General features: G+C 38.4%; 1 protein-coding gene across 1 annotated transcript in view; it reads right to left on the bottom strand.

Annotated features, from left to right (window-relative positions):
* The window catches only part of AGMO (alkylglycerol monooxygenase), a 385,566-nt gene that overhangs the window by 331,623 nt on the left and 31,409 nt on the right, over window positions 1-22,534 (bottom strand). The window contains exons 3-4 of the mRNA XM_024767092.1: window positions 4,249-4,530; window positions 2,145-2,275 (exon numbers count right to left, since the gene is read on the bottom strand). Coding sequence (XP_024622860.1) covers window positions 2,145-2,275; window positions 4,249-4,374 — 257 coding nt within the window. The 5' untranslated portion in view covers window positions 4,375-4,530. The remainder of the gene's footprint in view (window positions 1-2,144; window positions 2,276-4,248; window positions 4,531-22,534) is intronic.

Here is a 22,534-nt window from a genome sequence, read left to right as displayed (position 1 = left end):
TCTCACTCGCTCTCTCTCTCCCCCGCCCTGCCCCCCCCCCGCCATTTTCCTTATATTTGGGGTTTCTTTTTTTAGCAGAAATATCTATTTGCTCATTGGGTCTCCTGTTAGAACTCTGTACCTTTTTTTTCTTTTAATCACAGTGTTGAACAGAAATAGAGTACTGAGGATACAGTTTATATTTCTAGTTGTTACAATATTATAAGAGAAGAATCTAATCTCACTTGTGACCAAAGTCAAACTTAAAAAAGTAAAAGAAATGCTGAAGCATTCATTCAACTTGATGTCTCCCTGAGTTCTTAATAAATTCATTCCAGCTCAACAAAATATGTGATCCATAATTGTACCTGCAGGGCACTTCTCAGTTATCAAGTTATTTTGACAGTTCATCAACCGTCCAATTTCCATAAACCTATACACTTAACTTTCTCAGAGTGAATTATTGTAACCAACTGGGTATTTTTCGATAACCAAATATACATGTCCCTTGAGTATGTTGAATGTATTTCTTGTTCAGTTCTGTTCAAGGGAGACATGAAATAGAGGAAATTAAGGGTAGTTGTAAACTCTTAATTAGAGTATTCTGGAAATTAACTGAGAATAATTTGAGATATTATTCTCTGATTCTGACAGGAATGTGCAACCATATGAGTAGTTTTTTAGAGACTCTTTTAGGATGATTATTACTATTATTATTTTATAACTATTATCTACCTTTTTCATAGTAACATTTATGAAAAATACTTTACATTTAGGTTTACTTTCTATCTAAACAATTTTATGCAATTATATGAAATTATTTTACCTTTCCTCAGATATCATTAAGTTTTCATTTTATTTTTAAAAAATCCACCTTGGTTTCCCACTGGGCGGTTCGTACAAACATTCCAAAGCAATGAGCACTGGTTAGAAGTAAAGCTCTTAAAACAGTAAAAGAAGCAATGGGTGGGAAGCAGGAATGAGAACATTCTTCAGCAACGCAAAGCACAGACTTCTAAGGGAATCTTCCCTCACCCTCTGCTCTTTGGAAAACTCTCATATACTGAAGAGCCTTCCATTCATTGGTATCTCCTCTAAACACATTACAATTTACTTTCTAAACAGTAGTAGGTCATTTATTGTTTACTGTTTTTTGGTCCCTTCATCCTCAGACTTCACCATCAACATAACACTATAGGAATGTTAGGTGTTTTTATTTTAAAAAATCGACCATGTATCAGACATCATTCCAGGCATAGGAGTTAAAAGTAAAAGAACACCTCTGTTTCTCAAGTTGCATGCAAGCCTGCAGGAAGGGCTGGGAGGCAAACAGGTGAGTTTAATATCATGTGACAATTCTATTACGGGGTAAGCACAGTACTCCACAGCGAACAGAGCCCATAGTAAAGTGGTGCCTAAAACAGGGCTGGAAAAGAGGCAAGATTTGCTGAAGAGTATGACTAAGAAGTCTACGCTTAGACTTAAGAAATGAATGGGAGTTGGCCTCGGATGACCACGTGAGACATCTGGGTAATGGCAAGTAGCAGAGTACGGAGGGAACAACTACTGCAAAGGGGGAAGAAGAAAGAAGGGACCAGAAGCAAAGCTGGATAAACAAAGGCCTCCATAGATCAGGCAAGAAATATTCCTCAGGCTATAAGGAACCTATGAAGAGTTTCCACCAGATTCACATTATGGAAATGTTTGGCTGTAGATGAAGTAGGACTAGAGACAATGATACCACTTAAGAGACCACTGTAGTAATCCAGAGCTTTGTATAACTTTGAGTAGGGAGTGTCTGCACCCCAGATTGCTACAGCATGTGAATTTACCTGAGGCCGAATTAATTTTCCAGTAGATAACTAGAACATCACTCAGGCCTGGGACTAGCATAATACAAGTAAAGCACTTGTCTTGGGCACAAAATTTAAGAAGGCACCAATAAATTCAGTAATTAAGATAAATAATACTTAGAGCAATATTTTTAATGACAAATGTAAAAAATCCATGATGAACAAAACATCAAAAAGTTAAATAAGGACAGTAACTGAGTTCTTTGGGGATGTATGTGAAAATAGACCAATTCCCCATACAATGGGTTTCTTTTCAATCTTACTTGGAGAATTTCAGTTTATTCACTCAGTGTTGCTAACCAGCTAACTCACCTCGGAAGCCGAGACAAAACACCGGCTGATATGGATGTTAAGGCATCATCCAAAGGACCTGATGGCTTCCCTTTGCGAATCCAGCTGACAACCAGTTCAAGCAGCATCAAGGAAATGAAAAACGGAGTTGCCTGGAAAGGAAATTGCAGAAAAGAGATGCTATTGTGCTCGGTATGAAATTCTTCCAAGTTTCCTGATTAGTCATTCCCAAAGTGGGAGGCCCAGAGTGATAGTTCATAGCAGAAAAGGTATATACCTATCTAGAGGATCATCTCCTCCCAACAGGCAAAGAAATCTGATTATTTCAGACACGCACTAAACAGATGCTCAAATTCTATCATCCAGTTTGGACATGAAATATAACTATAGACGTAACAACGATAATTCTGCCAAGAAAATAAAAAGATTAGGCAGGATGTGTTTCAAGTTAGATCTAAAAAAATACATTTGAAAAGAAGTGCAATAATCAGAAGTCTATTATCTACACACCTAAGGCCCACTTTAAAAGGCTTTCCTTAAGGATGCACAGGATTCTAGCTTTTCATATTAGAATTACAGGAATCACAAAATTGAAACTGTAAGAACAAAATATTTGCTTCTGAGTATTTCAGAGAATGAGGTCATTTTAAATGCTTGTTTTAGGCATCAAGTTATATTCATACAGTATTTTTTTTATATCACAGAAAAAAATTCTTGTAATCCACAATTGATGACAAATATTGGACTAGGTTTGGTATCATAATATTAAAAAAATGATTTATGAAGATGCAAGTACCACATTTTTTTCTTTAAAAAATCAGAAAGAAGGAGTGATATCAAATCCTGAAAGAGTTATAGGTTTCACTCATTTGGAAGCTGATCATGAGTACTGAAGTTTTCTAAACTGAACTCCCAAGAACATATTCTCTGATGTCATTTTCTTTTCTATTTCTGATCTCAACTAGTAAGTGTTGTAAGAACAACTTTGACAGGGTGGGGAACTTAAACATTCAAGTTCTAATTCTGGATATTTCCACTTCCAATCATAGGCAGGAACGGGAAGTGCAACATGCCTGTGAGCACCTGAGTTTCAAAGAAAACTTGGTTTAAGCTGAGACCTGGGAAGTCAGGGTTGAACTCAGTCTGCTGTGTATTCATTCTGCAGAACTATGCTGCTAAAATAAAGAGCAAATCGTTCCTGGGAGGTGGTAGACAAATTTTCCCTTTAGAAACACAATTGTTACAAAGTTTAGTGATGTCACATAACTACTAGCTACTGAGCTTCTAACAGCTAAATTTGTAAGGCCACTGTGTCCAGGAAAACATTTTTAAAGTTTTATCATAGTCTGGAGTAACATATCAGGGAAGACAAGTTTAATAGGAGAAGATGGTCATGCATACTGCATGGAGATTCAATTCAAGTGGAAATTCTACTTTTGCCCCATGCTTCTTTGAAACTATATTTTTTATTAGAATTATTTGAAGAATGAACATGAACAAAACCCTAAAATGTGTTTAACTTACTTCTTATTAAGAGAAAAGCAAGAGTAGCCTCTTCCCGGAGAGTCTCACCCGTTTTAGTTTTTGTTGGAGTGTAATTGCTTTACAATGCTGTGTTAGTTTCTGCTGTATAACAAAGTGAATCAGCTGTACATATACATATATCCCCACATGCCCTCCCTCTGCATCTCCCTCCCACCCTCCCTATCCCACCCCTCTAGGTGGTCACAAAGCACCGAGCTGATCTCCTTGTGCTATGCGGCTGCTTCCCACTAGCTATCTGTTTTACATTTGGTAGTGTACATATGTCCATGCCACTCTCTCACTTCGTCCCAGCTTACCCTTCCCCCTCCCCGTGTCCTCAAGTCCATTCTCTACATCTGCATCTTTATTCTTGTCCTGCCCCTAGGTTCTTCAGAACCTTTCTTTTTTTTTTCAGATTCCATATATATGTGTTAGCATACAGTATTTGTTTTTCTCTCTGACTTACTTCACTCTGTATGACAGACTCCAGGTCCATCCACCTCCCTGAGAAAACCATAATTCAAACAGAGTCATGTACCACAATGTTCAGTGAAGCTCTGTTTACGATAGCCAGGACACAGAAGCAACCTAAGAGTCTCACCTTTTGTACATAATCAGGCACCTCTTCCAGGGTTTCAAATGACGTTTCATTGGGTTTCATCACGTAAAACATCATGCGAATTCCCTGGGAAACCGAAACATCCTGTTGGGCTTCTGGGTTCTTCATCTCTGCCCTCGTCTGACTCCCAGCTGGAGAGTATTTGTGATTCTGTGGTTGAAGCCAGAGGCTGAACACAGAGGACGAGATGTGCTGCACAGATCAAGCCCTTTGTCAGAGAACAGCTAAAAACAAAGCGCCACAGAGCACAGCCAACAGCAGATTCTGTGTGGAGAGACAGGAAAATACAAGGATCAATCAGGAACAAGTTCAGAGTTCAGGGGCGCTGTCCCAGAAACAGTGCACTTGGAGAGGGGGAGGGGAGGAAGGGCTGCTGCCCAAATCAAGGATAAACAGTGGAGTCTGGCAGCAGGTGGAATAATTTATCATTAAAAAAGAAAAACACAAACAAACAAAACCACATGATACCTCCTTGGAAAGGAGAAGGAAAAAAAGTGATAGCAGGTGAAAGTTCGCTCTGAAAAAGTGGGTGGAAATTCAAAACTCGAATCACATGAGGAAAATACATTTTTTTCTCTCCCTTTTGAAATTCACATTGTGTTCAGGTTTGTAGTCTCCTCAAAGAGTCACATTTCCTGAAAAGCCAAGATGTTCTAATCTCAATAAGACTAAGCTCAAAAGTCAATAAGCACTGAATATATCTTACTGGTGATTGCCTATATATTTCTGGATGTGTATCATGTCAATGCCTGAATGTTTGAAAACCAATTTAGGGGCATGTAGCTTCTTGCATGATTTGCATTGTTTAATGGATCTCAACTATTCACATCTGTATTCTTCTTAGCACTAATGGGGACTCTGAAGAAGCTGTTAAGATGCTGCTGAGAGACCTTTTCTGTTTTCCAGGAGGAGTATACATTGACTGTGCCTCTTAGGTAGACTAGAAGGCCCTTAATTGATTGCATCACCAGTGAGTAAGCGGAGCTTTCCTGATTAGCCCTCCAACTAGAAAAGCTGTGGTCATGCTTTGGCTACCACCTCATCTTTTAAAAATGTTTATGTAGATTTAATTAGATTATTAATACATGATTGTTTTAGGAGAAATAAGTAGATACTATAGATAAGCAACAAATAAGTTACTACCCAGAGACACTACTAACATTTTGATATATGTATAATCAGTTCCACTGTCATATGACATACTCGTTGCTAAAAATCACTGCACTATGCAAGTTTGTGCAATAAAAACCATGGGGCTAATGAGAAAAATGGGATTAGAGTGCAATACTCAAAAATGTCTTAATGGTCCACAAGGAGAAAAAAATAGGAACCTAATAAAAATGGCAGCACACTTTTACACATGCATGTGTCGACTTAGAAAAAAATGCACAACGTGAGAGTTGCAAGTTAAGTTTTATCTGGGGCAAAATGAGGACTACAGCCCGGGAGACAGCACTTCAGATAGCTCTGAAAAACTGCTCCAAAGAGGTAGGGGTGAAGGTCAGTATATACGTGATTTCAGCGAAGGGGTGTACATGCAATCAAGCACATATATTTTGTAGAAGGTTTCTGCCAGTCTCGTGATGGTTACTGCTAGTCACAAGGAACAGAAGTCGCCATACAGGATTTTAGTGCTTTTCTAGATATGAGGAGATACAAGAATTGGGCTCATAAAACCAACTCCTGAAAATACCTAACTATCTGAAGACCTGTTCTGCCAGTCTTTCCCAGAGCACAGAGTGCCTCCTTTCTGCTCTCCACCCTGAGCTCCTTTCAGGGGGTGTTGAAAGTCAGCAGCTGCAGCGGCTCATGATTTAATCCTTGTAGAGGTAGATGGCAAGTGCCAATGGCAAGTGCCAATTTGTAGTTGACACATGTTATACGGTGAAGAAATGCATAAATACTACAATAAGTATGGTATTTCATCTTGAAAAAGACCTGACCTGACCTTTGTTCGTGGAAGCGGGCCTTGGAAGAGTTGCAGATTGTGAGTTACTGTGGAGTATGGGAGGAGGCTTATCTGAAATCATACAGAAAGTTGTAAAACCAGAGGTCAGGATACCATAGTTCATAACACATAGGTAGACTGGGGACACTGGTAGATGTTTAAGGTGCGTGCAGATGCGTGCATTTTGTGTCTTCCTAAGCCTTTCTGTTTAGTTGGGTGCTACCTTTAGCATTCACCTGGAATTTATCCCTGACAAAATCACATACAAACATAGATGGCACACTCAAATTATTCCGTAATATATTAATCCTGTTGAAACAAATTTGTACTTTCAAAATACTGCAGAACTGACTGTACTTTCAGGGGATTCCCATTACAAATGAATACATATGGACATACATATTTAATGAAAGTGATCGTATTAGACACAATATTTTATTACCTGCTTTAAAAATTCTTTGAAACTATGAATAGTATGCATCATGGGAGAAAAAAATCCAAACATAGAGGTATATAAAGTAAAAACTAGGAGCACACCTTCCCCTCAAATAATACATACACACCTCCCTTCAACTTCTCACTAACAACTTATCCTGGAGGGTATTTTGTCGTAACTGTTTTTCCCTACAAATGTTAATTGTTATCATCATTATTATTATCATCATTTAACATTTAAACACACACATTGATTTTTTTAAACTGACCATATTAAATAAAGATATAGCAACTTTCCTTCTTGACGTCAACAACTTATCAGGAAAATTCTTCCACTCCGTATATGGTGATACAGCATTTTTTTTTTTTTTTAACTGGCTGCACTGCTGTGTGTGTATTCCAAGCAAGCAAAAAAAATTATTTAAAGTATTTAAAGTAGAAAAATTTAATGCAAAGAATTACAGAGATGATGAAAGAAGTAAAAAGCCAAATGGGAATAAAGAGGCAATCTAAAGGTTAATATCAATAGGAAGCCACTAGCATACTTAAACTATAGATGGCAAAAGAGGTTATGTGAGTAGAGCTTGGGGGCTGTGGTCACCCAGGGAAAGTTAGAACCATGATGGGCCTGTCAAGGAAGAGCAGAGAGGGGATGAAAAAAGTACTTCCTGACAACCGGTCTCCCAGCAGTACTTCCCCTTGGCCTAAAGGAGTCCAAAGCCAGGTGAGGGAGGATCCTAGGAAAGGAAGTCTGCAGGGGGCAGTCCCTGGAGAACACAGCAGGGAAGGAGAAGGGGAGGACTGGATCCAAAGAAAAAGTCAACCAAGGGCCAGCACACCATCATAACTTACTTAACTGTTTCTCCATTGTTGTGCAATGAAGTGTAGTCTTGCAGCTGGGCTAATACGTTTAATGCAGCAGCGAACACCATGGTAAAAATATCTTGTGCACACTTTCAAATTAGATTTCTAGCCGTGGAATTACATTGTTGAAGGCTTTATAAAATTTATATTTTGATAGTCATGCCAACTTCACCTCCAAAATTGCATTTCCCTCTTGCTAACGTTGGCTACTATCAATCTTTTACAGTTTTTAGCCAACTGATTGGTGAAAAACGACATCCTGTTTTAATTTGCATTTCCCCAGTGACTTTGAAAATCTTCTCAATACGTTTATTTGCCATTTGTTTTTCTTTCTTCTTTTCTTTCTTCTTGTGTGATTTACTTTTTAATACATGTTGCACATGATTTTATTATATTGTCTTTTTGTATTGATTTATGGACTACTTCTATTCTATATATGTATATATTTCTCTTATCTATGTGGTAAATGTTCTCTCATTTTTTATTTTATTTTAACTTTGCTATAAATATGTTGTCATACAGCGATTGTAACTGTGTGTGTGCTATTATCTTTTATTTTATTACTTCTGACTTTGGGTCTTGCTTATGAATGTTTTTTTCACCAGAATTCTGTAAAAAAGATGTTTTATATTTTCTTCTAGAATGCTTTCTTCTAGGATTTTTAGGCATCATTCCTTTCATCTACTGGAATTTAGTTTTGTAAATGTTATGAAGTCATTACTTCACGTTATATCCTCCCTAACTCCCTTTGATGGATCACAGTTCTTCCCGTACCATTAGTTAGAGTCAATACTTTTCACACTATTCTTCTACTTAACTGGACTGTTTCCAGGCTCTCCACTCAGGTCCACTGATGTATGTGTCTATTCTTGTGCTGGTACCATGCTGTCTTAATTACTGTATTATCGTAATAATTTCTGATAACTTGTAGAACAATTGCTCATTTATGAATATTGTTTTTCAGAAATTGTAAACTTTTTTTTCACATTTGCTCTCATGAACCTATTAAGACTAAACTTGAAGGAATTCTATTGGTATTTTACTGGAACTTCACTAAATTCATGATTGATTTGGAAGCATTGACATCACAGGCATTCAGTTAACTTGTCTGGAACAAACGAATCTATATACTACAATCATTTAAACTTAACTCTGTATTTAAATGATGCTAATGCTCACTACCAATCCTTGTATTCCTTATTTTCTCCATTCTTTTTTTTTCTGTACTGGCTTAGATTACAAAGTTTTCTTTCTTTTTTCCAGAAGTTTACATATATGATTGCATGTTATACTGTAATATTTTCTTACCTATATATGTGAGGAGTAACTTAGCTAAATATAAATCTCTAGGTCAAAAATGTGTCCCCCCACAAAAAAAATTCAACAAACACTTTCACTGGAAATCTGTCAGGTGAAGCCAAGGTATGTAGAACAGAGGATGTTAAGCCTTTACCTGAACTAGAAAGAGGAAGCCCAAGATAGTTCCAGATGCCTTTCTGCCCAAATATCTCAGTCAGAACTTCCTAGTCAATGGGGCCTTGCTGGCAGTCCCTTCTTTAATCCAGTTAAAGTGGAAATGCTTGGGAAGAGCCTGATATGAGTAACAAGCATCTCATGAGAATGCAAGACATGAAAACCTGCTACGCTTAGTGCCACATTTGCAAATAACTCAGCACAAAAAGCCATCAGAAACTTTTTGTAAAGAAAAATCACTTAAAAAACTGATTGGGAACCTCTAGTGATATTGATGACTATCCATTCCTATTGATATTAGGAACCTCTAGTGATATTGATAACAAAGAGAAATCACAGTAATTTAAACAGGGAAATTATAAAGAATTGTCAGCTATAATTGGGAATTGGAATAATGACAAAGTGACCAATAGAAGTTAAGGAAACTAGGAAGAGCACAGAAATAGCAGATGAAAGGGGCAGGCAGTACCTCTAGGGCTGGACTAAGGAACTTGCCAGAAATTGTATTGGAGGAGGACAAGAATGCTGGTTGACCTACTAGCTTTGACCCAACTGGAGGCACTCAGAGGCTCCTCACCTCCTCCCCTGTCCTTGGAATACATATACCTTCTGCCCACCCTTCCCACAGCTGGAGCCATTTTCAAAGACACAGTCTTGAGAGCAATGTGTTGTTGAAACGTCTGGACTGACTAGTGACTGAACCAATCAAGACCTCCTATCAACTTTTAAGATTCTGGCAGATGGGTGCAGATATCTACTTGTTCTGCTGCAGACAAGCCTTGTATGTAAGTTTTCTTGCCTGTTAAACCTGCCACCTTCCAATCTGGAGTGGCCTCTTTCTTTGGTCTCCCCTTGCCCTCCGTGTACGGGGGACAGTTTCAGATTTCACCTGGGAAGTTTCCAAGGATTCAAACCAACAAAGCTGCCCTCTAGGATGACTAAGAAAGCTCTTTACCAGGGGTATCTCACCAAGGCACTTCCCTAGGAAACCACCTGAGGGGGTAAAGGCGCTGGCTTCCAAGCACTGCAGGAACGGGGCACGGGAGAATCCCGATGCTGCACCGTGCTGTGTGGTACTGCCAAGTGAGCACAAGAAACCAGCAAGGAAGACCTTTTCCTTCAACAACGACTGTGCAGGGCCCACTCCTGGCAAAGCCTAACGTTACGTCAGCTAGCACACGACCAATATTTAAGGGCTCAGATCCATTTCTGCAGATCAGGCAATGAAGTGTGAACTTGGATCTGAGAAGCAATACCTTATAACTAACACTAAACACTTCAGTAATTATAAAAGATCTTCCTCATCATAGCCTCTTATGCACGTGACACGGTTTCAATGTTCATGAAATTATAAATCACGTAAAAACAATTTTCTAAGATGTGTTCATTGTAAGAGAAGGGGAGAGGGAGACTTTCTATGTAGAGCTCTGCATTTTCTTTCAGTATTTAACATTTCAGATTAATACGAAGTCTGAGTTCAACGTGACTGTTTTTTTTCCCTAGGTTAGCCATTTCTGCCTCTTGGATGTTCATAGAATACTTTTATGCCCTTGAAATTAAATCATTTTGGTGTGTTGTTTCTTTGATAGGAATATTTTAAAGAGGTAAACCTTCTTAAACCTCAGATTCTAATCTTCCTTTCCTTTAAGGAAATTTTCTCTAATTGTATTTTTGGCTATTATTTCTATTCCATTTTTTAAATACTTATTCACAAATATGATTTATCTGTTTAGCAGATCACATTTGTCTTTCACATACATATGTTGTCCCTGACCACTTTCATCTTTCATTTTCTAATGTGCTCTGATTTGCTCAAGGTTATGCTTTAGGTGTATTTTTCTTCACTGTTTCTTTTTTCCTTCTGGTTCTACTTTAAATTCTACAGTAACATTATTTGTTTTCTTAAATCCTTTCCTTAACTCTCTTAGTATTTCTATTAAGTCTATTTCTTACCATATAATCTCTTTTTTCTTCAGATTTATTTCCTATTTAACTTCTTCATGTGCATAAAACAGTGCTGCCTAAAATTCTTCTTAATTACCTGGGGATGGTAATACTCAGGATACTCAAAAGGATGCCCTTCATCTACTTTTGGCAATCTCTTTCTGTGGCCTCATCCCCAATTTGTTTATCTTTGAATGGGTACAGGTCTTTTTGTGCTTTTTTTCCCCACCAAAAAACAGATGTGGATGATTATTCCTTGGTACTATATCTTCAGGCCTATGTGGCATTTTGGAGATTAGGTTTATCTTATTAATTCAACCTGAGGGGGGGAAGAGGAGCTCTGAATATGACAAGTCTCCACCAGTCTCTGCCTGTTTTTTCAGCCAGTTGCAACTGCTGTAGTGGTGGCCAGCTTTCCTCGTCTTGACTCTCTTCTTGACCTATATTACTTGGCATACAAAAAGACCATTTAAGGTATTTTTCCTGTAATTTCTCTTTATTGCGGCTGGAGTTTCCATGGCCCATCATGAAGGGCTTCCAGTCAGAAACTTTGTCTTTTCATTTTGGACAATTTGACAACTGGGAAAAATAAGAATTTGTTTATGGAAAAGTTTCTCAGCATTTGGATTCTCTCTTTTGTGAGAAATTCTATACTCCCCTCCACCCTAGATGATCCCATCCTCCTCTGCTGTCTTTGGCACCAAAGGCCAAAATGACTCCAATTAGACTGAGTCAATCTTAGCTGTAGTTCTCACCACCAGTCCTGACTGCACGCAGATTACAGGGTTCATCCACCACAATGGAGGAATCAAACTCTGCTTTTGCAAAACTGGGTTGGAGAAGTAGCTTATTGTGTAGTCATCTTTCTATTAAGTGTTAAAAATCACACATTAAGTTGAACTTCAATGTGGATGCAAGAAAGGACACTCTCATTTTTTTCTTGGTGCTACCACAATTTTATCCCTCTGAATAAGGGGATATTTAGTTTGCCATTTACTCTAGAACTGATGAAGTCCTTTCTCTCCTATATTAATTTGCTAAAGCTGCCTTAACAAAATGTCATAGACTTAGGGGCTTAATCAACATGTATTTATTTTCTCACAGTTCTAGAGGCTGGAAGTCCAAGATCAGTGTGTTGGCAGGTTTGGTTTCTTCTGATGCCTCTCTCCTTGCCTTGTAGATGGATGTCTTTTCACCATGTCCTCATATGGCCTTTCCTTTGTGTACATACATACTTGTTGTTTCTCTTACTCTTATAAGACCACCAGTCTTATCGGATTAGGGCTCCACCCATAAGACATCATTTAACCTTGGTTACTGCTGTAAAGGCCCTATATCCAAATACAGTCATATTGGGAGGAAAGACTTCAACATATGAATTCTGAGGAGTCACAATTCAGTCGAAAACACCTCTTCATATATCCTTTCTTTTAGTCCTTTGAGTGAATTTCTGGGAATTGGACTGGAAACGTGATCTTATATTACCCTTTTTAAAAGTTTATTTTTCTAAGGTCATAAAAGCAATGTAAGTTCACTGTAGAAATACAGAAAAATGTAGAACATGCTTAAGAAAAAAAGTAAACCATCATAATCTCACTAATCAAATTAGAGACTCATTAACATTTTAACATATCAATATGTCTTATGTTTAAGGTTTTTTCAGGGACATTATTTCACATAAATGAGTTCACACTATGCATAATTTTAGGTCCACCTTTTTAAAATCTAGAAGTCACATGATGAATGACAAAGTCTCAAAATGCAAGATGTCTTGGTCTTTGAGTCACTACTCGGAGGAGAGTTATCCATCAATCAGAATATTCTGTAAGCAAAATTTATAATTATAATGTGTTTTGTGTTTCATTTGTTATCATTTGAGGCGAATGGTGGCCTAACCAATATAGACAAAAAGGCACTGGAGGGTTTTGATCAGAAGAATCACATAATCTGACATCAGTCTGGTTTCTATGTGAGGAATAGGCTTTAGAGGAGGAGAATGAAAGCAAGGGAGTGTGCAGAAGTGATTGATACAGTCTAGGAACTACACGTGGGTGACTTACAGTAGGAAGGTTTCAGTGGAAGTAGTGAGAAGTGGAAAGATTCTGGATACATTTTGATTATAAAGCTGACAAGGACTTCCCTGGTGGCACAGGGGTTAAGAATCCGCCTGCCAGCACAGGGGACACAGGTTCAAGCCCTGGTCCGGGAAGATCCCACATGCCGTGGAGCAACTAAGCCCGTGTGCCACAACTACTGATTCTGCTCTCTAGAGCCCGCGAGCCACAACTACTGAGCCCGCATGCCACAACTACTGAAGCCCACGTGCCTAGAGCCCATGCTCCGCAACAAGAGAAGCCACCACAATGAGAAGCCCATGCACTGCAACGAAGAATAGCCCCCACTCTCCACAACTAGAGAAAGCCCGTATGCTCCAACAAAGACCCAATGCAGCCAAAAATAAAAATTAATTAATTAAAAAAAAAAGCTGACAAGGTTTACTAACAGACTGGATAAGGGAACAGGCATAGTTTCAAAAATTTGGTTTAAGTAGATGAAAGAATGTAGTGGTTATTAACTACAATGGACAAACTGGGGGATCTGGCTTTAAACATGGTATGAGATGGCTAAAGACGTCTAAGTGGAGATGGTTGTAGCAAATGGATATATAAAACTGAAGTTCAAAGCTCAAAATAGGAGAATTAGTTATGAATAGAAAGGAAAAGGTACTGACAAGAATAGAATAGCTACAAGCCAAACGTAAGAATGATTTCCATATATAGATTTTTCAACCATGTTCATATGCATAAAAAATACTCATTTTTAATTTGAAAATCATGGTTAGTATATTTATTTTATTTGCATGACAAATTTTTTAGAGTTCAAATAGAGAAAACATAAAATATTATAATTTGCACATTATTATGAATAATCTCATTATGGAAGTAACCGAAAGGCTGTATCATGTTCCTATGTTAAATATTAGTAGGCATATCTTTTTTTTTTAAGTATTAACAGTCTCATTTTCAACTGCTAGAATGTCCAGTGTAGTTTTCTTTTTTAATTTTTGAATTTTAATTTATTTTTTTATACAGCAGGTCTTATTAGTCATCAATTTTATACACATCAGTGTATACATGTCAATCTCAATCACCCAATTCATCACACCCCCACCCCCACCACCCTGCCGCATTCCCCCCTTGGTTTCCATACGTTTGTTCTCTACAACTGTGTCTCAATTTCTGCCGTGCAAACTGGTTCATCTGCACCATTTTTCTAGGTTCCACATATATGCGTTAATATACGATATTTGTTTTCCTCTTTCTGCATTACTTCCCTCTGTATGACAATCTCTAGATCCATCCACGTCTCAACAAATGACCCAAATTTGTTCCTTTTTATGGCTGAGTAATATTCCATTGTATATGTGTACCACAACTTCTTTATGCATTCGTCTGTCGATGAGCATTTAGGTTCTTCCATGACCTGGCTATTGTAAATAGTGCTGCAAGGAACTATTTGCACTATGGGTGCATGTGTCTTTTTAAGTTATGGTTTTCTCAGGGTATATGCCCAGTAGTGGGACTGCTGGATCATATGGTGATTCTATTTTTAGTTTTCTAAGGAACCTCCATACTGTTCTCCATAATGGCTGATTCAGTTTACATTCCCACCAACAGTGCAAGAGGGTTCCCTTTACTTCACACCCTCTCCAGCATTTGTTGTTTGTAGATTTTCTGATGAGGCCAATTCTAACTGGTGTGAGGTGATACCTCATTGTAGTTTTGATTTGCATTTCTCTAATAATTAGTGATGTTGGGCAGCTTTTCATGTGCTTCTTGGCCATCTGTATGTCTTCTTTGGATAAATGTCTATTTAGCTATTCTGCCCATTTTTGGATTGGGTCGTTGTTTTTGTTTGTTGTTGGTTTTTTTTTGCGGTACGTGGGCCTCTCACTGTTGTGGCCTCTCCCATTCCGGAGCACAGGCTTCAGACGCACAGGCTCAGAGGCCATGGCTCACGGGCCCAGCCACTCCACAGCATGTCGGATCTTCCCGGACCAGGGCCAAACCCGTGTCCCCTGCATCGGCAGGCGGACTCTCAACCACTGCACCACCAGGGAAGCCTGGGTTGTTGTTTTTTTAATATTGAGCTGCATGAGCTGTTTATATATTTTGGAGATTACTCCTTTGTCCGTTGATTCGTTTGCGAAAATTTTCTCCCATCCTGAGGGTTTTCTTTCCGTCTTGTTTATGGTTTCCTTTGTTGTGCAAAAGCTTTGAAGTTTCATTAGGTCCTATTTGTTTATTTTTGTTTTTATTTCCATTACTCTAGGAAGTGGATCAAAAAAGATCTTTCTGTGATATATGTCAAAGAGTGTTCTTCCTATGTTTTCCTCTAAGAGTTTTACAGTGCCTGGTCTTACATTTAGGTCTCGAATCCATTTTGAGTTTATTTTTGTGTATGGTGTTAGGGAGTGTTCTAATTTCATTCTTTTACATGTAGCTGTCCAGTTTTCCCAGCACAACTTATTAAAGAGACTGTCTTTTCTCCATTGTATACCCTTGCCTCCTCTGTCATAGATTAGTTGTCCATAGGTGCGTGAGTTTATCTCTGGGCTTTCAATCTTGTTCCATTGATCTATGTTTCTGTTTTTGTGCCAGTATCATATTATCTTGATTACTGTAGCTTTGGAGTATACTCTGAGTCAGGGAGTCTGTTTCCTCCAGCTCTGTTTTTTTTCCCTCAAGACTGCCTTGGGTATTCGGGGTCTTTTGTGTTTCCATACAAATTTTAAGATTTTTTGTTCTAGTTCCATAAAAAATGCCATTGGTAATTTGATAGGGGTTGAATTGAATCTGTAGATTGCTTTGGGTAGTATAGTCATTTTCACAATATTGATTCTTCCAAGATAAGAACATGGTATATCTCTCCATCTGTTGGTATCACCTTTAATTTATTTCATCAACGTCTTATAGTTTTCTGCATACAGGTGTTTGTCTCCTTAGGTAGGTTTATTCCTAGGTATTTTATTCCAATGGTAAATGGGAGTGTTTCCTTAATTTCTTTTTGAAATTTTTCATCATTAGTGTATAGGAATGCAAGAGATTTCTGTGTATTAATTTTGTACCCTGCAACTTTACCAAATTCATTGATTAGTTCTAGTAGTTTTCTGGTGGCATCTTTAGGATTCTCTATGTATAGTATCATGTCATCTACAAACAGTGACACTTTTACTTCTTCTTTTCCAATTTGTATTCCTTTGATTTCTTTTTCTTCTCTGATGGCCATGGCTAGGACTTCCAAAACTATGTCGAATAACAGTGGTGAGACTGGATACCCTTGTCTTGTTCCTGATCTTAGAGGAAATGCTTTCAGTTTGAGAATGATGTTTGCTGTGGGTTTGTCGTATATGGCTTTTATTATGTTGAGGTAGGTTCCCTCTATGCCCATTTTCTGGAGAGTGATTTTTTTCTTTTGCGATACACAGGCCTCTCACTGTTGTGGCCTCTCCCATTGCGGAGCACAGGCTCTGGATGCACAGGCTCAGCAGCCATGGCTCATGGGCCCAGCTGCTCCACAGAATGTTGGATCCTCCTGGACTGGGGCACGAACCCGTGTCCCCTGCATCGGTAGGCAGACTCTCAACCACTGCGCCACCAGGGAAGACCTGGAGAGTTTTTATCATAAAACAGTGTTGAATTTTGTCAAAAGCTTTTTCTGCTTCTATTGAGATGATAAGTTTTTTATTCTTCAATTTGTTAATATGGTTTATCACATTCATTGATTTGTGTATACTGAAGAATCCTTGCAACCCCGGGATGAATCCCACTTGATCATGGTCTATGATCCTTTTAATGTGTTGTTGGATTCTGTTTGCTAGTATTTTGTTGTGGATTTTTGCAACTATATTCATCAGTGATATTGGTCTATAATTTTCATTTTGTAGTATCTTTGTCTAGTTTTGGTATCAGGGTGATGGCGGCCTCATAGAATGAGTTTGGGAGTGTTCATTCCTCCTCAATTTTTTGCAAGAGTTTGAGATAGATGGGTGTTAGTTCTTCTCTAAATGTTTGATAGATTTCACCAGTGAAACCATCTGGTCCTAGACTTTTGTTTGTTGGAAGATTTTTAATCACAGTTTCAATTTTATACATATTTATAATTGTTGGATTGATCCTTTGATCATGATGTAATGTCCTTCCTTGTCTCTTGTAACATTCTTTATTTTAAAGTCTATTTTATCTGATAGGAGTATTGCTACTCCAGCTTTCTTTTGATTCCCATTTGCATGGAATATCTTTTTCCATCCTCTCACTTTCAGTCTGTATGTGTCCCTAGGTCTGAAGTGGGTCTCTTGTAGACAGCATATAGATTGGTCTTGTTTTTGCATCTATTCAGCAAGCCTGTGTCTTTTGGTTGGAGCATTTAATCCATTCACGCTTAAGGTAATTATCTATATGTATGTTCCTGTAACCATTTTCTTAATTGTTTTGGGCTTCTTTTTGTAGGTCCTTTTCTTCTCTTGTGTTTCCCACTTAGAGAAGTTCATTTAGCATTTGCTGTAGAGCTGGTTTGGTGGTGCTGAATTCTCTTAGCTTTGGCTTGTCTGTAAAGCTTTTGATTTCTCCATTGAATCTGAATGAGATCCTTGCCAGGTAGAGTAATCTTAGTTGTAGGCTCTTCCCTTTCATCACTTTAAGCATATCATGCCACTCCCTTCTGGACTATAGAGTTTCTGCTGAGAAATCAGCTGTTAACCTCATGGGAGTTCCCTTGTATGTTATTTGTCGTTTTTCCCTTGTTGCTTTCAGTAATTTTTCTTTGTCTTTAATTTTTGCCAATTTGATTACTATGTGTCTCGGCATGTTTCTGCTTGGGTTTATCCTGTATGGGACTCGCTGTGGTTCCTGGCCTTGGGCGGCTATTTCCTTTCCCACATTAGGGAAGTTTTCCACTATAATCTCTTCAAATATTCTCTCAGACCCTTTATTTTTCTCTTCATCTTCTGGAATCCCTATAATTTGAATGTTGGTGCAAATAGTGTCCCAGAGGTCTCTGAGATTGTCTTCAATTCTTTTCATTCTTTTTTCTGCTCCTCAGAAGTTATTTCCACCATTCTGTCTTTCAGCTCACTTATAGTTATTTCCACCATTCTGTCTTTCAGCTCACTTATTCATTCTTCTGCCTCAGTTATTATGTTATTGATTCCCTCTAGTCTATTTTTCATTTCAGTTATTGTGTTGTTCACCTCTGTTTGTTCTTCTAGATCTTTAACATTTCTTGTATTTTCTAAATTTGTACCTCCATTCTATTTCTGAGATTCTGGATCATCTTTACTATCATTACTCTGAATTATTTTTCAGGTAGATTGCATATTTTCTCTTCATTTATTTGGTCTTGTAGGGTTTTACCTTGCTTCTTCATCTGTGACATATTTTTTTGCCATCTCATTTTTTAATTTTTTTGATGGGTGCAATTGTGTTCCTGACTTACTGGTTGTTTGCCCTGTAGCTTCCAGCACTGGAGTTTGTAGGTTGTTGGGTGGAGCTGGGTTTTGGTTTCGAGATTAGGACTACAGTTGAACTCACTCCTACAAATATTCCCTGGGTTCTTAGGTTCTCTGTTAGTCAAGTGGTTCAGACTTGGAGCTCCCACTGTAGGAGCTTTGGCCCAACCCTTGACTTGTGAACCAAGATCCTACAAGCCGCATGGGGTGGCAAAAAAAAGAAAAAGAAAAGAAAAAAGGAGCAGAACAATAACAAAGAGTTTAAAAAAATAGACTAGAAAACTAAGAGATATGTTAGAAAGAATATAAAAATAAAAATATACATGAAACAACAATCAGAAGGTAGAACCACAGTAGTAAAGAGGAGGAGGAAAAAAAAATGGTGGAAAATGCCTTGGTTGTGGGGAGCGGGGCTTAGGGTGGGCAGGGTTTAGGCAGTGTGTGTGGCCTATGCTTAGGACCCATAGGGCTGGAAAAGGCCCTGGGGTGGAGGGGGGGAGGGCTTGGGCTCAAGGTAACAGAACAGGCCCAGGCTTGCCTCTGATCTCAGATAGGGGAGGACCCAGCCTGGGAGCCCAGCAGGCTTCCCTGCGTGAGTAGTCAGGTCTAGTGCCCTCTGTGCCTCTCCTGCTCCTCTGGTCCTAGAGGGTCCCTCCCGCATGCCTCTCCTGTTCTCCCCTGGACTCCCTCCTATGGTCCCCAAGACCCATGTGGCTTAGAGGGGGCCTCTGAGGGCAGAGAACCCGGCCTGAGAGCCAGGCAGGCTTCCTGGGTTGATTGGGCAAGGGAAACGCTAGGCGTGCTCCCCCCGATCCTAGCCCCTGAGGGTCCCTCCAGGCGTGAGAACCCCTCTCCCCTCCCAGCCACCCCTAAAAGTGCCAGTCCTGTGCAGCCTCCATTTCTCCACCCCTCTCAGTCCCCCCAGGTTTTATATGGTTGCTTGGGGGTTCCTCCCAACTCCTTTGGCATTGAGGTCCCCCACCAGCTTCCAGCAGGTGCCCTAGTTGTGGGGAGATGCGAACTCTGCACATCTTCCCATGCCGCCATCTTGACTTCGCCCCTCCAATGTCAAGCGTATCTTTTAACAGTAAGAAACTGCCAAACTGTTTTCCCAAATGTATGCATCATTTAGCAGCCTTACCACTATGGAAGTTCCAATTGTTTTGCATGCTTTATAGCACTTGGTATATCCAGGATTATTTTTATTTTTTATTCTCTTTTCCAGATCTATACAGCTGCATAATTTGTGTAGAATAGGTAAGTTGTCACAATGCAAGTTTATTATCTTCATTCCTATTTTATTCCTATGTATTTGGAGGGCAATTGTTTTGTAGAACATAGCTATGTGTTGCCAAATTTTTAATATTGTCTCTAAGAGTCTTTGAATCCTTTGTATTAATACATTTCATTAGAAAATGGCAATGTATGAAACTTAATCTCTCTATTTTCTTAGATTAGATTTTATTACTTTTGGCCAAAGTCCTTTCCACGACTTAGAAGGCAAAGATCAGGTACAACATGATCTTTAAAGAAATTTATGGCATGCACGTCAGTTCAGAGCATAAAAAACAAATAGTATTTCAGAAGTTATTTCTTTAAAATCCCATCAAGCTAATACATCTCATTGTTATTTTAACAGTAGTCAGTGCCAAAAGTGCAACTCAAAGTTCTGCACTCATATCAGTGTCAGAATGTATGTAACTCGCTCTTTATAGGATTGATTTTGAGTCAATGTTGGAATTAAGCCAAATGCACAGTACAGAATAAAAGAATGTAGAAGATCTCAAGAGTATTTCTTGAAAGAGCTCATGAGAGTCTCTGCAAAGAGAGGCTTTTTTTGGAAAATAAGTTTGGAAAATAAAATAATACACATAACACTTAAAGATAAATTTTGTGTGTAATAAATATTTTAAAGGTTCTGACAAGTCCAGCAACAAAGAAATTTATTTTAATTTGTTCAACTTGCAGTTTCCCAGTTTTAATTTACTAGAGAATTCCTGTTAATCTAACAGCTGCAAACAGCTCTGAGAACGTGTATGACACGGTGCATGATTTGGGGATTGCTATCTTACTTAGGGCCTCTTTAGGGCTGTTCTCTGGGGGATGAGGGGGAGGAAGAATGTAAACCTATCTTTGGTAATAGTAATTAACGCCCACTGATTTGAGAGAAAAATCATGATAAAAGACGTGCATATTTCTGAAAATAAGTAAAAAGGTTAGATTAGTGTTCTACACCACATACAAAAGTGTGTTTCTAATAACACCAGCAGATAAGACGAAGTCCTTTACCTAAATATCCATCACAGGAACTGCTGTCTACTGATGAAAGGACCTGTGAACCTTCTTTTATAAAACAGAGTTGAAGCAATTCATCGTAGACATAAATTCTGTTCTTATCATTCTCTAGGACATATGGTTAAGAATTTCTCTCTAGTTTCAGTACCAAGAATAATGTGTTTCTCCTGAACAGCATTCACATTATTTAACTTTATGGATGCTATGAATCACCTACCTAATCATGTTTCCCACTTCAGATGGCTTAATATGTAGCTTGCTGCCAAATCTATGATATAAATCTAGCAAGTGTGTAGGATCCAACTGGTGGCATACAAAACTCACCCCTGGATCCACATTGATTCTACCCACATTTTTCTTGCTTAATTTTTATCACCTATTTCATTCTGCTTTATTAAGCTTTATTGAGTGTACTGGTGTAAGATGTTTTTATTTCTTCTTGTCACAAGGTAAAGAATTTTTAACGTTAATAGATTATTTAATGAGTGAAAAAGCAATTCTCTAGTAGTGCCCCATTTTGATAGGCATTCTCAGGAGACACCTGTAAATTTTTATTATCCTCACAAAAGCACAGATTGCAATTAAGAAGAGCCAGCATTGAATGGGATGCTGGTGATGTCAATGGAAAAAACTGAAGAGTTTTAGGGCACCAATACGTGATCCCAGCAAACTGATATATTTTTCATTTATTTTTGATTTTTATTTCAAGAATCATCTCCCAAAATAAAGAGATCACTACTTTTTGAATCATAGTTGACTGTTACTTCAGACTTTTTTCTTGGGAGAAAGGGATTAAATTTATTCAATATCTTGTATGAGGAACTATACTGCTCTATACTTCAAACATGTAACTGGGATGTCTGGATCTTCATTTGGGGGTAGAGCAAATAAGACTATACAGTAGCATCAGAACAAACAATTCTCAGTAACACATATGCTTCTGCAACACTTCCCCATGTCCTCCTTCTCCAGGAAGTTCAGGAATCTTACTTGGGGGTCAGGGTTCCTTGCTGGAAAAGGACAGTCCCACCTTGCTTATGTAACGTAAACGTAAAACTCTGCCCTTGAGTCTGGATGACTCCACAACACTACCAGACAGACACTACTGTCTGCCTTATAATTAATCACTGTGATGTTGTTGCCATCACCTGGTCAAGAATTCTTCTGTGCCAACTGAAATCAGAAATTTCTGAAAGATATCTTCGGTTCATTTTTGCTGACGCCTCTGGAACACTACTGCACATCACTGTCACCTGCCCTGTGCAAAGCAATGAATTTGATGCCTATGATCTGCTTGCTGCTTTCTTCATTTATGAAGAAAACTCTGGAGTCATAGGGGTTCTTTAAAGTAAAAGAAGATCCCTCACACAAATATATCCAAAGCCACATACCTTCTGCACCTTTCCCACTCCCTCAAGAACTATACCAAAATTTTAAATTTCCACTCTTCAAAAGTCACTGTTAAGAGAATCAAAAGATGACCCCAGACTGCAGAAAAGTGTTTACAAATCCTGTATTTATTATGAGAACTGGACCCAGAATAAACAAATAACTCTAAAAACAAAACTCAAATGCAACCTAATTTTTTAAAAAGTGGGTGGGAGGGAGACGCAAGAGGGAAGACATATGGGAACATATGTATATGTATAGCTGATTCACTTTGTTATAAAGCAGAAACTAACACACCATTGTAAAGCAATTATACCCCAATAAAGATGTTTAAAAAAAAAAAAAAAAAAAGTGGGCAAGAGATTTAAAGAGACACTTCACCAAAGATCATTCAAATGTCAAATTAGTAGTTA

The sequence above is a fragment of the Neophocaena asiaeorientalis genome, unplaced genomic scaffold, assembly GCF_003031525.2.
Source record: "Neophocaena asiaeorientalis asiaeorientalis breed wild unplaced genomic scaffold, Neophocaena_asiaeorientalis_V1.1 scaffold70, whole genome shotgun sequence".
Lineage (NCBI taxonomy): Eukaryota > Metazoa > Chordata > Mammalia > Artiodactyla > Phocoenidae > Neophocaena > Neophocaena asiaeorientalis.
Note: the sequence above shows the minus strand (reverse complement) of the source record. Positions and strands in the feature narration are given on the sequence as shown.